At 36.5% G+C, this 23,357-nt stretch overlaps 1 protein-coding gene across 1 annotated transcript in view; it reads left to right on the top strand.

The window, feature by feature from the left end:
* Window positions 1-6,643: 6,643 nt before the first annotated feature.
* Window positions 6,644-23,357, top strand: part of LOC116468310 (transmembrane protease serine 11D) — a 62,595-nt gene continuing 45,881 nt past the window's right edge. The window contains exon 1 of the mRNA XM_032151932.1: window positions 6,644-6,720. Coding sequence (XP_032007823.1) covers window positions 6,713-6,720 — 8 coding nt within the window. The 5' untranslated portion in view covers window positions 6,644-6,712. The remainder of the gene's footprint in view (window positions 6,721-23,357) is intronic.

Below are 23,357 nucleotides of genomic sequence, written 5' to 3'. Positions count from 1 at the left end.
TTTTAAATTTAATTTAATTTAATTTTATTATTATTATGCTTTAAGTTTTAGGGTACATGTGCACAATGTGCAGGTTTGTTACATATGTATCCATGTGCCATGTTGGTGTGCTGCACCCATTAACTCGTCATTTAGCATTAGGTATATCTCCTAATGCTGTTCCTCCCCCCTCCCCCCACCCCACAACAGTCCCCAGAGTGTGATGTTCCCCTTCCTGTGTCTATGAGTTCTCATTGTTCAATTCCCACCTATGAGTGAGAACATGCGGTGTTTGGTTTTCTGTCCTTGCGATAGTTTACTGAGAATGATGATTTCCAGTTTCATCCATGTCCCTACAAAGGACATGAACTCATCATAGGCATGGGCAAGGACTTCATGTCTAAAACACCAAAAGCAATGGCAACAAAAGCCAAAATTGACAAATGGGATCTCATTAAACTAAAGAGCTTCTGCACAGCAAAAGAAACTACCATCAGAGTGAACAGGCAACCTACAGAATGGGAGAAAATTTTTGCAACCTACTCATCTGACAAAGGGCTAATATCCAGAATCTACAATGAACTCAAACAAATTTACAAGAAAAAAACAAACAACCCCATCAAAAAGTGGGCAGAGGACATGAACAGACACTTCTCAAAAGAAGACATTTATGCAGCCGAAAAACACATGAAGAAATGCTCATCATCACTGGCCATCAGAGAAACGCAAATCAAAACCACAGTGAGATACCATCTCACACCAGTTAGAATGGCCATCATTAAAAAGTCAGGAAACAACAGTGCTGGAGAGGATGTGGAGAAATAGGAACACTTTTACACTGTTGGTGGGACTGTAAACTAGTTCAACCATTGTGGAAATCAGTGTGGCGATTCCTCAGGGATCTAGAACTAGAAATACCATTTGACCCAGCCATCCCATTACTGGGTATATACCCAAAGGACTATAAATCATGCTGCTAGAAAGACACATGCACACGTATGTTTATTGTGGCACTATTCACAATAGCAAAGACTTGGAACCAACCCAAATGTCCAACAATGATAGACTGGATTAAGAAAATGTGGCACATATACACCATGGAATACCATGTAGCCATAAAAAATGATGAGTTCATGTCACCCCTTTCCTTCTAAGTGACCCTGGTGCTTCACTGTGTGGCATGGTGTGCACCCTCCTCTTGGGAAATGTGAGTAACAAACTGTCTTTTCAGTGACAATCTTCTCTTCATTGGTTAGCCTCACCATACCTAAATAAAAAACAAATCTACAGTTAAAGGCAGATACTCATACTCTCTGCAGTTAAGCACCAAGCTTTGTCTTGAAGAAGGAACTGAAGGATATCTCCATGTCTGCTGTAAGAGTGAATTTTGTAACAGCTGAAACATAGTTGCAGTATCAGAAAGTAACCCCATGCCACGTAGGGGTGACAGGCTCTGAGAACATAGCAATCCTTTCTTTTGTGGACTCTATTGTCTATTGTGTAGACAAATTTCAAAAAAGTATGCTGAGGCCAGGCACAGTGGCTCACTCCTATAATCCCAGCACTTTGGGAGGCCAAGGCAGGAGGATAGCTTGAGGCCAAAAGTTTAAGACCAACTTAGGCAGTCTAGCAAGACCCCATCTCTACAAAAAATTAAAATAGCTGAGCATGGTTGTGCACACCTGTAGTCCCAGCTACTAGGGAGGCCAAGGTGGGAAGATTGCTTGAGCCCAGGAGTTCAAGGCTACAGTGAGACACAATCATACCAATGCACTCCTGCATAAGCAATGGAGAGAGACCCTGTCTTAAAATAAAATAAAAAAGTATGCCGAGTGTTGTAATGCGTATAGGAGGAGAAGCAAACTGATGTTGGGTCACACTGCAGAGGAACCAACCTACCCAAAGAGAAAAAGCCTACAAGTAGACCTTAATGATCATTCGGATTTCGGAACTAAGAAAAAAAATTATTGAAAGAGGTAGGAGAAGATAATCCAAGCTAAAGGAACAGAACTGGAAGAGATAGAGAGGTAGCATATTAAAGCAACTAAAAGAAATTCAATGGATAGAGTGTAGAGTATTAGAGGTATGGTGGGAATGAGCATGAAAGGTGGGCAAGGGCCAGATACTACAGAGCGTTGCCACCCATGTTAAGGAGAACAGATTCTATCTTAAGTGTACGGGAAGCTATTGAAGAGTTTTTAAAAGAATAGTGACATAATTCAATTTGTAAACATCATTCTTGTAGCTGAGTAAACCAGAGTGGGAAAAGGATTAGAGGCAGAAGAGCTAATCAGAAGGCTGTGACAGTAATCAAGCTAATGATTACAGTGGCCTGGAGTCATGTGGTGGCAGTGGGGATGAGAGGGAAAGAAATTGGTTCAATAAATATTTATGTATATAGGGCACCAAGAAAAGAGATACAGTCAAGGATGACACCTTAGTTTGTTAGGTTTCTGGGGTTCAAAGCTGGGTGAATGGGAGTGGACTTGTGGAAATAGGGAATACTGGAGAAACAGGTTTAGAAAAAGGAAAGAAGACGATGTGAATACAGAGCACAATGAAAAGATTAGCCTCCCAAGGGATGACAAAACCTCTTCTGCTGTAACAGGAAGAATATGGACAGATGGGTACAGATCTGTGGACATGATAGCAGGAAGTGGAGGGAGTGTCCATCTGAAGGCTTCTCTTTTGTTTTTCCAATAGTAAAAAGGTAAGTCATCTGTTGAAAGGAAGTGCAGTGAATAAGGAATGGAAAATTCATATTGGGGAAGAGTAGAAAGATTTGAAATGGTTTTAATAAACCCTATGCTTGACATTGACCGGGGAAACCTAGCTGTATTGCTAGGCAGTATTGAAGGGCCAGCTAAGACCAATAGTCATAAATTTATAATGTAATAATTCTTAAAATAGATACTATGTAATATCTATTTTAATACATAGTAGTATCTCTTTAATAACAGAGTTTATCAGCCAGACCCTCCAGTATGTGAAATAATCTATGATGTTGCATACTAAATGTATTATATTTATTTGCTCTGGTTGCTTTTCTCATTGTGGAGAAAAATTACAAGAGTAAAATTTGTGAATGCATGCAGGAAAGTGAAAATTACTCTCCATATAAGAAAACAACTCTATGCAGCTCAAAGGGACTGATGCAGAGAACTTAGGAGAGGGGTAGAGGATACACACTTCTTCCTTTAACAAGATTAAAGAATGCCTCTAGTCAAGATGTTTCTTTGGCCTCCTATGGTTAAGTGCAGGTAAAAAAAAATTACTTGTAGAAAACATAAGAAAATAACTGACTGTCAACATGAAAGCCGTCATAGGTTGTAACGAGTGTTGGATTTCTTAAACCATGTTTGTATGAATGCTTTAGGAATAAGACCGATTTGTAGAAGCCAAAGAACATGCCAATCTAAGCGGGCGGCAGTATTTTGGAAACATCCAGGACCAGTTTCAAATTGTATGAGCTCTCCACTCCTTAGAGATTATGACCCCTACACACACACACACACACACACACACACACACACACACTGCCTTGAGAACAAGTACTCTGCGAACTACTGAACATGACAAGTGCTTTACATTTATTAGTTCATTGATTTGATTTGACTAAATTTAGTTTCCGCAACACTATGAGAATGGTATTTTAACTCAATTTTTACATGTTAAAAAAACTCTCAGGCTTGCAGAGATAAATAACTTTTCCTGACCTTGCTGGGTAGTAAAGAGGAGAGTCAAGATTTTATTTAAAGTGTATTCTAACTCCAAAGAGAATACTGTTTCTACTACATCATGCCTTCTGAGTAGACAAACGCCTTTGAAACATGGTAGAACGTACTTGTACCTTTGCCTCCAACTACCTGCAAGTCATAAGCACAAAATGACATTTAGCCACATTTGCAAAATCCAATTATTACCCAATTTTAAAATTTACGTTTATAACAAATATAAATACTTGTATTTAAATAACATTTATAGCTTTCATATGGTGAGCACATCCATTATCTTTTTTTTCTATTTTTACAGTAACTCTATGAGGGAGGTCATGACAAATATATTGCTTACCATAGCCATATGACTGTGCTTTCCTGGACTTGATGACTAAACAAACTTCAAATTCAAAAACACACTACTGGCCCACACCTTCTTAGGTCACCTGCTTTTTGGTTGTTTTTTTTCTGCTAATATTGTTATGATGGTTCCATTGAATGATTCATACTTCCTTCTAAACCAAGTGTGTTAATACACATTTGCAGGGAAATATGTCCAGAGTTTAAGATTTCATGGGTCTCTTAACCACACTCTCTCCCCATCAGCAGGCGAAAGAACCAATCTTAATAGTTCTTACATTGCATAGTTCATCTTCCAGAAATATAAATGATCTCTACTATGTCCCTGAAAACTGTTCCTGTCATTCCTTCTCAGTCTAGCTGCCTTGGTTTTGTGACTGTTCAACCAGGAGAATAAAATCAGTCTGTAACCGGAGGGCAGAGGACTTATATTTTTTGTATAATGTGATTCTACATTTCTCATTCATGCAATCTCTTAAAAAGAGAATAGGTCAAGGCCTATCCTGCCACTCCCTGAGGATCTAAAGATGAAGAGTCAACATCTTTAAACTGGTCCCTGTTATGAACAATTCCTTTGCCTCACAAACCATAATTTCCTGCCCCACCTCCCTTTCTGTGTTGAGCTCATCACGCAGGAAGTCACTTTCAGACTGAATTCAATTTTCCCCATGCCTTTCCCCCGACTCATCCCCAAGTTCTGTTGTGAGTAGTAACAGGGCACTGGGATCTGCGCTAATACGTTAATTACGAGACATCTGAACAACACATGTTGAGTAAGTACCTACGTGGTAAAAAGGCCTTTGCTGCTGAGTATTCCAGGAAATAAAAAGACATACAAGAAGGAGCATGCATAATTAGAGAAAATTTCTGTAAGCAAGAAACAGAAAATAACACTTTAAATCCTAGTAAAAATTATTAAAAGTATAATTTTATAAGCCATTAAAATATTTAAATTACTTGGCTCAATAAGCCTCTTCAGTTTATTCTGAAGAAAAATTCAGCTGTAGGATGACAAAGAAAAACTATGTTTGTGAAGGTGGTCATTCAAAGCATCATCTACAATAAAAAATAGAAAATGTCTAAATACTTCACACTAGAAGATAACTTTGGTGCTTTATGATAAGTCCATTCCATGTAATATGATTTACCTTTTAAAATGCAACCATTAAAACTGCTAATAATTGATGAATCTTGGTACCATATTTGTGAGTTTTAAATTATATAAAAATACAAAGTTATAAATATATAGCTACTAAAAATAAAGATTAGTAAAGCGATATATTTGTGAAATAATATTAAGTGTAAAAAGCATAATACAAAATTATATACCATGATATAACTGTGTTTAAAGGTACTTGAAGTTAACATGTAAAATTTAAAAATGGTTTGTTTAGGTAACTTTATTTTTTAAACTTTTAAATCTTATTATATTTATGTATTTTTTGCTAAAAAATAAACCAATGGCAGAATGTGAGGCATGAGATACTGTATGTAAAAAATACATTTGGGAAGGGTAGAGAATAACCACTTATTCCTGTCTCCGTTGTTTGATTTGCACATTATATAAAAAAAGTCAAGTAACTGAACACATCTGAAGTTGCAGTATTGGAGTAAATTTAACCATTAGTTGTCAGTGCTTTACAAGATGAAGTCACAGAATTTCATAATTGAAAGAGTCTTCTAAGACCTCCTGATTCAGCTTCCCATTTTCTTAGTAGATACATGTGACTCATGGAGAAATAAGTAAATTTTTTCCCTTAAGCTACACAATTAGTTGGTGAAAAAGCTAAGACTAGAATTCATATTGTACTAATAATATTGTAATAATTCTATTACAAGTTCCAATTCTTTAGCATTCATTAGTTCTCACAAAGTAACCCCAGTATAACCTTCCAAATTTATATCCTGCTTCTTTGCAATGTTAGACAGGAATGCCCCTTTTCCCCTCCGTGCTAGTCTTGTCTGCTTTCTTGAGCTCTCCATCCTTACCCTAACACCCTACACACTCCTACTGTCTTCTTCTGTCTGCTCCTCTTCTAGTAGTAGTGTTAGAATATCTTTTTCAAATGATCATATTTGGAAAAAGACAAAGTGGATTTTAGTTCCAACTATTCTGTTTGCTTGTCTTACTTTGTGCATCTACTCAATTACTGCTCTGTTTCACATATTATGAGAAAAACCGCATTTAATCATACAAACGAGGGAATTCAGAGGTAGTGCCCATTAATGTACGGAAAGTATATTCTGATAGTTCTTGGCTGGCTGTGCTGAGGAATGAGGTGTATGACAATATGATAACACGAGCAAAATAAGTGTCAAATCCTCTTGAACTAAAAGTGACTCTACAATTGTGAAGTAGTCACAGGCTTTCACAAACTACCTGTCAATTGTAATTGTATTTAATCTCAAATTACCAGAATAAATACATTTCTTACTAATTTGTGAAATTCCCTATTTCCAATTATCTTCCACAAGTCATACTATTGGTTTGTTGATTCCCTCAAACTTGTTTAACAAGTTAGATTTTAATTAACATGAGATTTCCTCCTTTGTCCTCAACTATAGATCACACGTAATACAGGAGAGTCATTCATTTGAGTGGGAATCTCAAAGCAGTTGAGTAGGCAGAAAAAAGAACCTCTTCATTAAGGATTAAAATGTATAGGTAAGTCCTGTTTTTGTCTTTGTAGCTTTTAAAGTTTTACTGTATCTTACAGTATGGGAAAAATATAAAGAAGCTTAGGAAATTTTGACTGTGTCTAGCAATCTTCTAGTTACTTCTCTGAAAACTTCATTGAAACTCTTGGATATTTTTTAGATAATATGCTTGATATTATTTCCATAAGGTACATAGTTGTTTAACTGAATTTTTTATAAAACAAATAACCACAAAAATACAGCTTAGCGTTATGACAACATATCTTTAAATAAGGAAGTGGTTTTGTTTCTCATGTGCAACATTTCAAAAAGTGGTGTGCGGATTTTAAAATTGCAATCAGTAAATAATTCTTGTGTTGTTTGGAACTTTTTGAGGATTCTGTGTTTTGACTTCCATTACAGTTTTATTGCTAGCTATTAAATAAATATGCCATAAATCCTAAAGTACACTTTTAGAAAGCAAAGACAGTATTTTTCTACTTTTTATATAGTTGTGGAATTATTTTCAAGAAAGTTCTTGCTAACATTTAAGAGAAAATAATAACTCTCTGGTTTTCTTTTTAGTTAATGAATAAGTATTTTCATATACTTTCACATAAAGAAAGCAAAAAGTTGTGAGATAATCAAGTCAAACGTTAAAATCTCAAAACAATGAAATAATTATATAACTTGGTATGTTTATGTGTGCACATAAGTGTATATATTATGCACATTATTTTTCTGTGACTACAGAAAAACATCATACTGATAAGTCATGCTGAAAGGATCAACAAAAGCATGAACAATGAGTTTGCTATAATAAGTGTGGGTGAATTGATTTTACATCCCCTGAACATTGGAAAATTCAATCAAAAGTCAAACCATTTTAAATAATAAAAATATATATACAATTATATGCACTTGAATATATATATATATGAGTGAAAAGTGGATAGCTGTCTAAGCTTCCAGTGATAGAAGAAATAAAATTATTTCATATTCATGTAATAGACATAAGAAATTTATTAAAGTAGCTTAAAAACCTATGAGGTAATTTACATACTGAGTTTGTTCTTATTTTATGTGAAAAAAAACAAATCACGAAATTGTATTTACTCATCAACTACTACTTTGTAAAGCTATACGTGGGAGAAAGTCTAATAAAGAACATAGAACATTAATCAGGTTTGTTATACTAAAGCAGTGAGTTTATGAATTATATTTTTTATTATTCTTAAACTATCTATAACAGTGTAATATTATTTGGGTAATACAGTGCATTTTAAAATGTATTTTGCTGAAATATTTTAATTTTAAAGAAATTGCTCTGATTTTAAAATATTGCCCTTATAAGCAGCCAAGTGTATATCAAAACATCATTCAATGGGAAATCATAAAAGAAGGCATGTAAATAATATAAATCCTGAAAGAGTTGCACAATTTCAGAAGGCTTTGAATCAATCAAATTTCTAAGTTGATCCATCATTGTACAGGAAATTTGACACTCAGAGTCAACCTTGCCAATTACAAAGAACTCTTCTGTGGAATTTTGGTTTCTAAGGATCACACTTTTTGGAATATTTTATCTCTTTAATCATCTGTATCTACTATTAATAAATAGTAGCTAGGTATTCATATCATGTAACGGAAAGGAAATTAAATTGTACAATATACTTTTTTTAGGTAATTCTAGGTAATTTTGGCATAATTTTAGATAAATCTTCAGGTAATTCTGAAATTCTTTTGGTTGGAATGGGCTGCCTTGGATGGTTTGATTGCCTTTTTATAAAAATTAAACTCCCAGCTCTCTTCCAAGCTGCTGCAAGATGAAATGCTCTTTCTTTATCTAGCTTCTTCCCTTCTCTGAAGAAGGAAATTCTACCATAGGGCCCAGGCACCTGAACAGCTGTGTTACTCATTTCAGATCCTTGGTCCCTCTAGATTTTCTCAGGTTCACCAAGGGAATATCTGTGCCCACCAGATTACATAAAACGTGTGAGATGAGGTTTGGGAAATAGGAAAAAGATTTATAAACTGGAATTCAGAATGTAGTTTATGGAAAGATTTAAGGTAAATGAGCATAAATCAGCTCAGGGACAGACAAGTCTTAGCAGGACTCCTCCTACCAAACAAATCTTATTTCCATTTTCTTCCCTTTTGTCTGTGCTCAAGACATGATTAACTGACTGCAGAGACATGCCAAAGACAATCAGATGCCCTGCCTCCCAACAGTCCAAAAGACCCTGAGACAAAAGTCAGCAGGGGGAAGAGCCATCGCTGTTAAAAACGCATTCCAAATTCTGCCTGTTGTTTCAATCCTGGTTTTTGAACTGCTATAGGAACTTGGAAGAACATGCTTAAAATTGTAAATCATTAGGCAAAGAACATATTTCTTCCTAGAAATTAGGCAGGTGGACACCAATTTATATTTACAGTCATAAAGCCCAAAATAGTGCATTTAAAGTACAAGCTGTTGCCTATAAAATCTTGGGCCACGTGCTAAAACAGCTGCGCATTTGGCCCAAATGTGTTTCTAATGATGGTGTGTGATGGGCCTGCACACAGGAAGATTAGCTGCAGTCAGTCATCTGGGATTGTGTACTTCCTAGCAAATTATCCCATGCCACTGCCAACTTGTCTTCCAGAAGGCACTCCCAATCTATTTTCTCAGTAATTCGTTACTTACCTAACACTTACACTACTGCAACTCCCAAATAGCTATGACTGGCACCCCTAAAATAAGTCACGAGGAAGGGAATCAATATTTACTGTTGTAAGGGAACTTAAAGTTATCCAATCCAATTTCTTAAAAGGCATTGCTCCCATTTGAAGGATCTCGTTCTTTTGAGCAAAGAAGACTTGGCATGATTTCACAGTTTTGGGGAGTATTCTTTCTCTAGCTTTAGTATATGCTCATGACATGTAAAATAAAAGCACCATCCCAAGTCTAAAGTCATTAATTGGATAACTGCCTAAGACAGTTGTAAATAAAAATGGACTTTGGAAAAGTTTATACTGATGAGTCATTCACCAGAAAGAAAAAGCAGATTCTATGGAATATTTACAATATCCATTTGCCAGAGGTTTGAACAAGTGTATCAGTGATTAATAAAATAATAGATGCGCTCAGGGTTCAAGACAGTGGAGCAATAAGTCATTGATGGGCATGGTGGTACATGTATTCCCTGTATTCTCTGAAGGCCGAGGTAGGAGGATCACTTGAATCCAGAAGTTCAGTGTCACAGTGAGCTATGATCATGCCACTGCACTCCAGCTGGGGTGACAGAGCAAAAACCTGTCTCAAAAAAAAGATTAAAAATTATAAATAAATAAAAGCCGCCAAGTATATTTTTTCTAAACTAGACAAGTTTTTATTCTGACAAGCTTACTTCTTGGCCAAGATATCTACCTGAATTTAAAAGCGCAAGAATAAATTAAGATGTAATGTTTCCTTCTCTGCTGAATATTTGTCAGCATAAAGACAGGCCACACTATCCCCAATTAAAAAAAAATCCCTCCCTTGACCCATATCTCCTGTCCGACTATTGCGTCATTTCTCATCTCCTGCTCTTAAAAGCAAAACTATTCTAAAGATCTGTCTAAACCTATTGCCTCTATTTTTATTTTCTTCCTCCATTCTCTCCTTTTGCTTTTTAATTTTTTATTGTTAAACACATCACATATAAAGTCTAATTTTAAAAAATGAACCTCTTGGTACGAGACATCTATTAATAAAAATAGCATCACCAGTATCTTAGAAGGCTCCATGGGCACCTCCTGTCTACTAACTGACCTTTCCCCACCTTTCACAATGTAACTGTTACGTGGCATAGTATCTTAATTTCTTTCATTTTCTTCATGGTTTCACCATTCATGGATATATTCCTAAAAAACTTATGGTTTAATTCTACCTGCCTTTGAAAGTCATATAAACGAGATCAATATTATATATGTTATATACAATAAAGTGTGCATAGCTTATTCATGTTCATAGCTATATAATATTTCATTGTAAGACTGTCCCATAACTTAAATATCCACTTTTCTAGTATATTGCCATTACAGATAATGTAGCATTGAATATTCTTACACAGGTCCAATGGTACAAACATGCAACAGTTTCTCTTGGATATGTTCCTAGAAATAGATTTTCTGAGTCACATGGTGTATGTATTTTTATCTTTAATCTATCCTCCCTTTTCCCAGTGCAAATAGTTTCTGATCTTCACAGCTCTGAAATAGCTCCTGTCTTGCTCCAAATTGCAAAATCCAGTGGTCAGATCTCAGTGAGTTTACATAATCACTCCACCAGAGACCATTCTTTTCTTGAAATGTGATCTTCACAAAGCTTCCAAAACACCATTCTTTCCTGGTTTTTTGCTTATCCCATGAGTCAAAGTTTCTCAGTTTCTGTTACTAGATTCTACTAATTTTCCTGTCCCCAGAGTTTAAGTGCTTTTCTTTTCTTTTCTTTTTTTGAGACGGAGTCTCGCTCTGTCACCCAGGCTGGAGTGCAGTGGCCTGATCTTGGCTCACTGCAAGCTCCACCTCCTGGGTTCATGCCATTCTCCTGCCTTAGCCTCCCGAGTAGCTGGGACTACAGGCGCCCGCCACCACGCCCGGCTAATTTTTTGTATTTTTGGTAGAGACGGGGTTTCACCATGTTAGCCAGGATGGTCTCGGTCTCCCGACCTCGTGATCTGCCCGCCTCGGCCTCCCAAAGTGTTGGGATTGCAGGCGTGAGCCACCGCGCCCGGCCTTAAATGTTTTTCTTCTTCTTACATTCTGTCTCATGGTTTTCAATATTACACAAGCCCACGGTTCCCTAGGACATTAGGGAACGTCCCTTAAGTCCACTATCATTCACTGGAAAACACAAAATGCTCTTACTTCAAAGCAACTTTTAATATCATATGGCAAAATAAACCATTTTGAATCCTAAATATCCTAGTGCTTTATTTATACTTATACATATTTTATGATATATATAACTACTCCATATATATATATGTGTTTTTTGAGATAGAGTCTCCCTCTCTCGCCTCATATGGCAAAATAAACCATTTTGAATCCTAAATATCCTAGTGCTTTATTTATACTTATACATATTTTATGATATATATAACTATTCCATATATATATATGTTTTTTGAGATAGAGTCTCCCTCTCTTGCCAAGGCTGGAGTGCAGTGGTGCAATCTCGGCTCACTGCGACCTCTGCCTCCTGGGTTCAAGTGATTCTCCTGCCTTAGCCTCCTGAGTAGCTGGAATTACAGGCACGTGCCACCACACCCGGCCAATTTTTGTATTTTTAGTAGAGACGGGGTTTCACCACGTTGGTCAGGCTGGTCTCAAACTCCTGACCTCATGATCTGCCCACCTCTGCCTCCCAAAGTGCTGGGATTACAGGTGTGAGCCACTGCACCTGGCCAATTACTCCTTATATTATACTTTATTCATTCATTCATTCATTGAGTGTCTAATTTGAGTGAAGAGCTGTTAGGTGCTAGATATACAGCACTGGAACAAAAAGGCCCAGACCTTGTTCTCATGGTGCTTGCTGGGAAGACAGATACTAAAATACATTAGACAAATACCTATCTAATTATAGTTGTGGTGGTGCTATGAAGAAAAGTTTAAGGACTTTGGGTAATCAAGATAAATAGAAACAACCATCACTGAAAACATTTACTCTCTGGAAATCTCAGTAGAGCAAAAGGTAGTCTTTACCGAAAACTACAAACCTTCCCATCCAAAAGACAACGTTCCAGTGATAACATGGAAATATGTAATTTCATTATGATTTGTTTAATATGATGACACTGAAATAAGTATTATAATAGTGAAAACTAAACCAGGCTAGAAGCTCATGGAAGACTTCTCTGAGGAAGCATTGTTTAAGCAGAAACTTAAAGGCAGGCAAGAAACAGATCATGCTGGTTTTTGAAGACTATATTAAGAATCTGGGATTATATCCTCAAACACAAAAGTGTTAAAGACGTAGCAGGGCAGAGATGTTATTACATTAGAATTTTTTTCTTTATAAATTACCCAGTTTTCTTTTTTTATTACACTTTAAGTTCTGGGGTACATGTGCAGAATGTGCAGGTTTGTTACATAGGTATACACGTGCCATGATGGTTTTTAAAAGATGATTCTAGCTTCATATAGAGAACAATCTCTGTGGAGAAAGGAGGTATCTTTTGATGAAGGGAGATTAGTTGGAGGCTAGTTCAGTATTTCAGAAAAAGGATAAACGTGGCTTGGATAAAGTGGTGGGACTTGCAATACAACTTGAGATACGTCTAAGAAGTCGAAAGAACCAGATTTGACATTCAATTGGATGTGAGGGATAAGAGAGGTGTCAAGTATGATTTTCAGGTTTTTCACATAAGTAACTTGTGAATTTTGGCATCATTTACTGAGAAAGAAAATGCCAGAAAAGGGCCTATTTGACGGGGCAAAGGAAGCTTGTGAGAATCAGAAAGAAGATGATCAATTCAGCTTTGCAAATGCTGAATTCTAAGCACTGAGTAGAGATATGTGAAAGATGCAGCTGGATATTGTAGTCTGAAAATCACGTACAGATCAATGTTTCTCAGGCGTAATTTTTGGTTTATCTCTCTCTGAATCCCCCAGGCTACTTGTATAAAATGCAGAACTCTGAGATGCAAGACCAGACCTACTGAAATAGTCTGGGTGGGTACTGGATTCAGTACAGGAATTTGCACTTTTCCAAGTCTCCAAGTAATTCTTACGCACACAAAAATTTGAGAACCATTGGCTTAGATGGTAATTGAAAGTGACTGAATGAGATCAACTAGAGAGAAAGGAGAACACGCAGGGCAGAGCGTGGAGCAACACCAGACACTTAGGTTGACTAGAGGAGACGCAACTAGCAAAAGATTTTTTTAAAAAAAACTGTTTAATTATAGAATATTTTAAAGATATACCGAAGTACAGAGCACAATAGAATGAATCCTCATACCTATCGCCAGTTTCAAGTTACCACACCACAGCAGCCAGTCTTGTTTCCTCCGTCCCTTACCCACACCCAAAAGATATTTAGAGAGGAGATGGGGCCGGAAAGAAAAAGAGTATGGAACCATGGAAATCAAAAGAAAAAGAGTGTTTCAATAAAAAGGGATATTCAAGGGTGGGAAATGCTGCTAAGGGGGCTATGTAATATCCTTCTTCAGTAAGACATGAGTACTTTAAGGGAAGGACAATTATCTGGCCATTAAAAAAATGTCCTAAGTGCTTGGCAGAATATTGCAATAAGTATTCAATAGCTATTAGTTTTTCCAACATTCATTCAATAAGCACTGTATCTATAGAGCACCCACCATGTCTTGGGTTGCAAAAAACAATAAGGCTTCAGAAAAAAAGCACAGACAAAAAAGTCGAGGTCTAACTGCTGGCCCCTCTAAATGCTGGTACCACTCAATCTCACTGCAGATCAGTTTATTTATCTGCATAATAGCAAAGTCAGAGTGGATATTTTTGAAACTCTCTGCCATTGCTAACATGCTATGATTCCACAAAATGCCATCAATCTTATAAAATGTTATTATAAAAATATATCATGTCGTACACCTTGAATATGTAAAATTGTATTTGTCAATTAAATATTTTAAAATGAAAATAAAATGTATACATATATATTATTTTTAGCCAAAGTTAGGTTCTACATATAGAAAGACTACCAAATTTACAATTTATTGAACATACAACAGAATCTAAGTACTTTATAAACAGTATCTCATTTAATCCTCACAACCCTCTGAGGCATGTGACTATCTCCATTTTATGAATGAGGAAACTAAGGCTCAGAGAGGTTTTGTTACTTCCCAGTGATCACATGGGTCTGTCTGATTATAAAACTCATGGTTATTACTATTGTAATATATTACCTTTCTGCATTGCCTAGGTAGTAATTAAAAACACAGGCCTCTGGACAGGACTAGTGTTTCATAGTAATCTTTATATAAAAAGAGAAGAAAGAGAGTAAACAAGTACATTTGTTCAGGAGACAGAAGGAAATCTCTTTTTTATGTGACTATTTGTGCTAGTATTAGATTCCATGGCAAGATTCACAAGGTAGACAGAGCCCACCTTCCATCATCTAACCTATCCCTTTACTGTACAGATTCACTTAATGAACAGATCATTAAATACTTTGGGAGATACAGCAGAAAACAAATCAGTCAGTGCTTGCTTTCATTTATTTGATTTACCAATCACTGACATAGGGCCAAATGCCAGACATTATTTGAGTTGTGTTAACAAATTTTTAATTCATTGGACTCAAAACAAGGAGGTGGGTACTACTGTCACTTCCGTTTTGCAAACAAGGAAATTGAGGAGTTAGGTGACTTCCCAGGTTCACACAGCACATAAATGGCAGAAATGGGATTTGAACCCAGTTAGTCCAGTCTCAGGGTCTGTGCTCTCAGCTGTGCTGTCTCTCTCATGGAACAGTTTATTTGTAGGGATGGGTTGCGGATGGGGAGACAGGTAATAAATATATGAGCAGACAGACCTTCCAGGGGAATAAAGTGTTTGCAAAGATTGCGAGTGTGTAGGAGTCATGGGAGGATCTATCCACGGACTAGCCATGGGAAGGAAGAATGAACCTTCTTGTTAGGAAGGGAGGATGAAGAGAACAGTGTGAAGGTGATGAAGACACTTGCTGATTCTTCACTCAATGACAAGGAAGAAAACTGAAATCCAAAGAAGGGACTTGCCTCCTGTGGAGCAGCTTTTTCTGATGACAACAGCTTTCCCCTTTCACCCTCCAGTATGCACACTGCCTCCCTGGATAAGAGAATAGATGTGTGGCATTTTTCATAAGCTCTGAGGAACACATTGTATAGGCATCAAAAGTATTCATTCCATAGACCTTGGAACTCTGTTCATTTCATTGTAACACAAAATCCTCCTGGGAAAATAAAACTGAGAAGCTTGATTCTTTCCTCTGCTTCTGAAGACAATCTAGGCAAGAAGCCAGTAGGATTAAATTCAGAAGGGATTGAATGCAAGATGTTGTTTTTAAAAATATATTGATGCAACTAAATATTACTCAAGCACATTTCAAAGAACTAATCTCGGGTTTGGTCCATGATTCACTAAAAGTCACCTTTTTTTTTTCTACGAGAACGATTATGATTTAGTAGATATAGTTAAATAGAATGAACCATGATGAATACAAATGAGGCTCTGATTCCAGTATCCACTCCTCTCTACTAAATGACTCTCAACTAGCTGCTGTGAGAAAATAACTTCAGTAAATTTCTGGATTCCCTACTCTATCATCTCCTCTGAATTCTTTCACACAATATGTGTTGAAATGTCATCTTCCTTTCTTTAGGCTCTTTATTAATAGATTTTTATTTATTTAACCTGTGCATTTAATGATATATTTCTTTCTTATTTATTCTACTCCATCATTCATGCTACAATCTACAAGTTACAGGCTTAGTTTCTCAGATTCCCGGAATGGAAGAGACAGGTACAGCAAGACATTTGCTTGTGTATTTAAATATGAATAAACATGTCCCTAACCTGAGTGTGCAATAGATTTCCCCATTCCTCTCCTGCAGAAACACTGAAAGCGTTGGCAAGTTAGAACTCACAGAGCAGCACATTCCTGAGTTCCGGGAATACTGCGCTCCTCAAAATGCTGGGTATTTCAGAAATAAATGTTTCTGTGTTTTGATAAGTGTGGGAAACACTGCTGTTTCATCAGTTCAGGCTACAGAAGGAAAAGAAGAAATAGAATTGGAAGTGTGCAAAGAGCAATTGGCTTTTTGTCATTTGGCATCTTGAAGTTAAACATGAACTTTTCTCTAGGCTTTTTCAGTCCTTTATCCACTCTGACACATGACAGTTGATGAAAATATGTGACACATCTCCACAAGTCCAACCAGGTTTAAAGCAATCCCCAATGCACTACTTGTAATTCCACTCAGAAAACAAAACAAAACAAAAATGCAAGGGAGTAGGAGATACATTATCCTAGAATTAAGCAGTTTAAATTGTATAAGAAGTAAATCATTTCAAAACTCTGCTGTGTTTTAGCCATTATGTGTAACAAATTGCTTGCCATCAATACTAACACACTCCTGTATTCCAATATCTCATTAACAATTGCTACCTAGGAAATAGCATTGAAACCTGAACTGAATGGGCTGAGTCTTTTTCTGTTCTGGAAGTTTAAGTCCACCTTCATTGTCAATTACGCACAGGAAACTTGGTAATTTTGTTATAAAACTAAGTTAACAATCATTAAAAGATAAATTTAATTTTAACCACTTTATTGAAATAAAATTATAAAACAGAAACTTCACGTGTTTAAGGTGCACAATTCAATGATTGCTAGTATATGTACAGAGATGTGCAACCATCACCAAAATCCAATTTCAAAATATTTTCCTCATCCCAAAAGATATTCAAATGTACATGATATTCAAGTACTCATTTCCCAAAGAGCATTTTTACAGTAAAATACTACATATTTAAACTGTCATGAGTATTTTTTTATAATTTACGGTAGCCAGTAAAATTTTTTTGTGCCAATAAAGGTTAGAAAACATCTTTAGTTAAAAATAAAGGGGGAAAAAGGAAAGAAAATGAAAATGAAGAATGAAAGAAAGGAGGAAGAAAACCTACCTATTTGGAAACTAAATCCAGATAGGGAAAAATTCTATTTTGGCCATTTTGGGGGGAAATAGGCAAGGAAGCAAGCAAGTCTGTAAGTAGTTGTTTCTTGTTTTGAAACTAGTATGGGCTTCATGGCTCTGTGAATGACTACACTTTGTAGAACTCAGAAAAAAATATTAACATTGAACAGCAGTGCCCTCTACAGTACATACTGGGCTATCCCTAACTAACATTAATCAGTAAGGACATAACTAACCTGTCAGGGCTCTCTCTCTTACGATTCTTGGAAACAGGTTACCAACACTCAGTACATGTTCTTAAACACCAGTAGAGTCAACAACGTATTGCTCCCATCACTTTGCAAATCTGGTGATTCCTAGAGAAATTTACTTAAACTCTTAGCATCATAAAGTTCCAGAAAAAATATTTCCATTTGTTCTGTTGTTTTCAAATCATTTAGGCAGACTCACCTTTGTAGATGGCGCCACCCCTACCATGTTACCACCATGCTCATTTGCAGACAGAAAAGGCCTCATAATCTGAATTATGGAAGCAAGAATCCACACTTTGGGCAGATGTAAAATGCCAGAAAAGATTACTTTCCTTAGCAAAGTAAGTGTATATTAAGTGTAAGAGAGCAGTAATCAGAATATGTCTTTAAGTCTTCAACTGATTCTTCACAGAAATGGCAAGTAGTCTTCAGACATCTATTAATAATCATGCAAGGCTGACCCTATTATTCAATATGGGGATATATGCTGAGTGAAGGAAAACATGGCAAACTACCAACTTGTGTCAGCAGCATTCTTGAAACCCTGCTCAGCAGCCTATACCATCCTCCTAGCTATACCATTACTTCAGGAAGATGAGGTATGAGAGTGACAATACAGATATACAATCTCCTTCAGTTTAAAATAAGATATATAGTATATGAGGATCAGAAACAGCATCTGAAAATTCTTGCCTTGCAAATTATGAGTGCAGAGCTGTATCACAGCTCTGACTTGAAAGGGAAACACTTTGCGTTTCTTTAAATAAGTCTTCTGCAGTCAAGAAATCCTTTCCCTGAAAAGGCTGCAAATTAGCTTGACTAATGAATAAAGACTCTTGGCTTTGGTATTCATCACCTTCCTTTACAGACTTTTCAACACCAGAATCAATTCCTGCTCCTAGCCAATGCCTTCCTAGGAACAGTTCTTGAATGTATTAAATATACAGAAGCCAGAGTAATGAGATCACCATCTTTTAAAATAAAGGCATTAATGAGTTGGTAGGAAGGAAGAAAGGAAGGAGCATAAAAATCCTTACCTTTATGGAGCTTCTTAACTGGTGGAGGGAGACAGATAACAAACAAAATAAGTAAATTGTGGGGTATATTAGAAAGTTATAAGTGTACTGCAAAATAATAAAGCAAATAATAATAATAAAGCAGAGAGAGGAGGTGCAATTTATTTATTTATTTATTTTTTGAGACGGAGTCTCGCTCTGTCGCCGAGGCTGGAGTGCGGTGGCGCAATCTCGGCTCACTGCAAGCTCCGCCTCCCGGGTTCACGCCATTCTCCTGCCTCAGCCTCCCGAGTAGCTGGGACTACAGGCGCCGCCACCACGCCCGGCTAATTTTTTGTATTTTGAGTAGAGACGGGGTTTCACCATGTTAGCCAGGATGGTCTCGATCTCCTGACCTCGTGATCCGCCCGCCTCGGCCTCCCAAAGTGCTGGGATCACAGGCGTGAGCCACCGCGCCCGGCCGGAGGTGCAATTTTTAATAGAGTAGTTAGCCAGGTCTCACTGAGAAGACATCAACTGAGCAAAGACATACAAGAGGCCAGGGAGCAAGCCCTGTGAAAACCTGAGGTAAGAGTGTTCCAGGCAGAGGGAAGGGCAAGCACGAAGTCCCAGAGGTAGAGAGGGCCTGTTGTGCTTGAGGATGTCTGGAACAGGATATGGAGGTAGAGTGAAGTTAGACATAAAGTCACAGACTGAAGGAGATATGGAACCACATTAGAAATTCCTGGAAGTAATGTCTTGATGCAGTACCAAGAAATTAAGAGGCAAAATATTACAAGATAAATACTCATGGTTATCCTGGATGTCTAATAAACATGTTCACTATGAAAATTTTATTTTAAATATTCTAGAAAACTTAAAATATGCAAAAACGATGTTGCCACACACAAGAAAAGCATGTGACACTCAGCATGAAGTCCTTAGTGGGTGATCAGTGTGGCACCACAGGTAAGGTAGCTTGTGCCAAAACCATCTTTTTTAATTAGAGACTTCCTTCCATTTTTGGCAGGGAAGGGTGTTTGCTAAAAAAAAAGGAGCACAAATTTGGAAAATAGCAAATAAGAATAAGGGCTGAGCCTGTATCTGTGAACTAATCGGGAAAATCTATATAAAATTAAACCTTTGAACTTGGTCTCATTATACCATGCCCTAAGTACCTAAAATAACCAGCTACTGATTGATGGCTTAATGTAATAGGTGTGGTCCTTCTACCAACTTATTAAATAACCACACACCCAAGCAGCCAGCATGAGTAATTATTTATGTTGTTTTCATTCATCACCAGTAACTCTTGAAGAATTAGCATATGCTAGTAAATGAAGTACAGAACGAATTTCATATTTCCTTCTTTTCTATTTGTAAGCCACATAAAATTTCATTTTCCCCTGGTCATAAATCACTGTCTGTGTTTTTCGTCTCATATGTAAAATTATTTCACTTATGGTAATGGTATGAACATATGATTATAAATATTAATTGATAGCTGCCTAAATTATATACTTGTAATATTGCATATATATGTTACATACATTATTATAAATTATATAATATCTGTGTAATCATAATTGCCAATTGTTTCCTCTTATTACTAGATACCTAAGGCTACAGTAATGGGAAATTCTTTATTATATCAAATTCATGTGTGTCTACATATATGCCTAGAGATTTATATTGTAGGTCTGTATTTTTTAATCCAAAGGCAGTGAAATGAGTGGTTTCCAATACTCTTTTTCAGAGCTTCAGATACTACCTCTAAGATAATGACTTCAAAAAAATGATGAGTTCATGTCCTTTGTAGGGACATGGATGAAGCTGGAAACCATCATTCTCAGCAAATTATCGCAAGGACAAAAAACCAAACACTGCATGTTCTCACTCATAGGTGGGAATTGAACAATGAGAACACATGGACACAGGAAGGGGAACATCACACACCGGGGTCTGTTGTGGGGTGGGGGGAGGGGGGAAGGATAGCATTAGGAGATATACCTAACGCTAAATGATGAGTTAATGGGTGCAGCACACCAACATGGCACATACGTTGTGCACATGTACGCTAAAACTTAAAGTATAATAATAATAAAATAATAAAATAAAAAATAAAAATTAAAAAATAAAGTCATAGCAGAAAAAAAAAAAAGAACACTTCCAGTCCCAAGACCTTTGCTAAGCCAAGACCCATCTTAACAGCTGACTGCTGGGAATTAACACAAAAATACTAACAGTTACTGAAGTGAAAATTATTATTAGAACATCTCAAAAAAACTCAAATTGTCTAGTCATGTGACTAGTATAACTAAATCCCCAGTCACTCAAGCTCAGTCTTCAAAGTTTCATCTTGGACTTCCACTCTTGCCCTTGGCACTGAATTCTCTACCAGGGAATGGTTCTAATTTTTCGTCTTCAACATTTTCCTAAACCCTTTCTTTTCCACACACACAGCCCCTACATGGCCCTTGGCACTTCGTATTCCATTAATGGACTAATAAATTTGTCTGATGGGACTAATAAATTTGTCTGCACAATGAAACCTCCTGCCTCATAACTCCCACCTCTTGCAGCCCAACCGGGCCACCAGATTAACCTTCTAAAACACTGCTGCTTTTCTTTAACTCCTCATCTCAAAAAGCTCATTGATACCCTAAAGCCAAGAAAGAGTCCAAATCCATTACTCACAAAGTCTTCCATAATCTTGACCAGCCTTATTTTTCTAGATTATTTTCCATCTGCTTTCCTATAACCACCACACTGGGCCAACTACTTTTCGCCAAACATACTTTGCACTTCTACCTCTTCTGTTCCCGTTTCTTCATTTACCCAGAAGGCCTACCCATCTTTCAAGGCATAGCTCACATGTCACATGTTCTATGAAGCTTGGTGGCATTTCCTCCTCCTTCCTCTGACTGAAGGGATTTTTATAATAGTTTCAAGGGGTAGAAGTGCAGTTTTGTTACATGGAGGTATTGCACTGTTATGAGGTCTGGGCTTTTAGTGTAGCCATCACCTGAATAGGGTACACTGTACACATTAAGTAATTTCTCATCCTTCTTTCCCCTCCCACCTTTCCATGTCTCCATTATTCTACTCCCTCTGTCCATGTGTGCACATTATTTAGCTCCCGTGTATAAGTGAGAACACGCAATATTTGACTTTTTGTTTCTAAGTTGTTTCACCTAAGATAATAGCCTCCAGTTCCATACATATTGCTGTAAAAGACATGATTTTATTCCTTTTATGGTTGCGTAGTATTCCGATATTATATATATATATATTTCTCTATCTAGTGATCTGTTGATAGACACTTAGGTTTAATATACATCTTTGCTATTATGAATAGTACTGCAATAAACATATGAGTACAGGTAATTTTTGATATAATTTTTTTCCTTTGGGTAGATACCCAGTAGTTGGATTGCTGGATCAAATGGTAGTTCTATTTTTAATTATTCATGAAGTCTCCACATTGTTTTTCATGGAAGTTTTACTAATTTACTTTTCCACCAAAAGTGTGAAAGTGTTCCCTTTTCTCTGCATCCTCACCAACATATTATACCTTGACTTTCTAATAACCATTCCGACTGGTGTAACAGTTTATCTCATTGTGGTTTTAATTTGCACTTCTCTGATTAGTGACATTGGGCATTTTTTCATTTGTTTGTGGCTATTTGTATGTCTCTTGAGAAATGTCTATTCATGTCCTTAGTCCACTCTTTAAGGGGGTTATTGTGTTATTTTGCTGTTGTTATTTGAGTTCCTTATAGATTCTTGACATTAGCCTTTTGTAAGATGCACAGCTTGCAAATATTTTCTCCCATTTTCAGGTTGTCTGCTCACGCTGTTATTTCTTTTGCTCTGCAGAAGCTTTTTAGTTTAAATAAGTATCATTTGTCTATTTTTATTTTGTTGCATTTGCTTTTTAGGACTTCATCATACATTCTTTGCCTAGGTTAATGTCCTAAAGTTTTCCCTACATTTTCTTCTAGCATCTTAATAGTTTCAGATCATAAATTTAAGTTTTTAATCCACCTTGACTTAATTTTTGCATATGGTGAGAGATAGAGGTCCAATTTTATTCTTTGATGTACAGCAGTCCAATTTTACCACCACCATTTATTAAATGGGGTGTCCTTTCCCCAGTGTATGTTTTTGTCGACTTTGTCAAAGGTCAGTTGGCTGTAGGTATGTGGCTTTATTTCTGGGTTCTCTATTCTGTTTCATTGATCTATGTGTTTATTTTTATACCAGTATGATGCTGTTTTGGTTACTATAGCTTTGTAGCATAATTTGAAGTCGTGTCATATGATACCTCCAGCTTTGCTCTTTTTGCTTAGAATTGCTTTGGCTATTTGGCTCTTTTTTTTGGTTTTACATGAATTTTAGGATTTTTTTTCTAATTCTGTGAAAAATGACATTGGTATTGTGATAGGGATTTAATTGAATTTGTAGATTGCTTTGAAAAGTATGATCATTTTAATGACATTGATTCTACCAATGCATGAGCATGGGATGGTTTTCCATTTGTTGGCATCATCTCCATTTCTTTTATCAGTGTTTTGTAATTTTCCTTGTAGAGATCTTTTACTTCCTTGGTTAAATATATTCCTATGTATTTTATTTTTTAATCTATTATAAGTAGGATTGACTTCTTGATTTGGTTCTCAGCTTGGTCATTATTGATGTATAAAAATGCTACTGATTTTTGTACATTGATTTTGT

The sequence above is a fragment of the Hylobates moloch genome, unplaced genomic scaffold (genome assembly GCF_009828535.3).
Source record: "Hylobates moloch isolate HMO894 unplaced genomic scaffold, HMol_V3 SCAFFOLD_2, whole genome shotgun sequence".
NCBI lineage: Eukaryota > Metazoa > Chordata > Mammalia > Primates > Hylobatidae > Hylobates > Hylobates moloch.
Note: the sequence above shows the minus strand (reverse complement) of the source record. Positions and strands in the feature narration are given on the sequence as shown.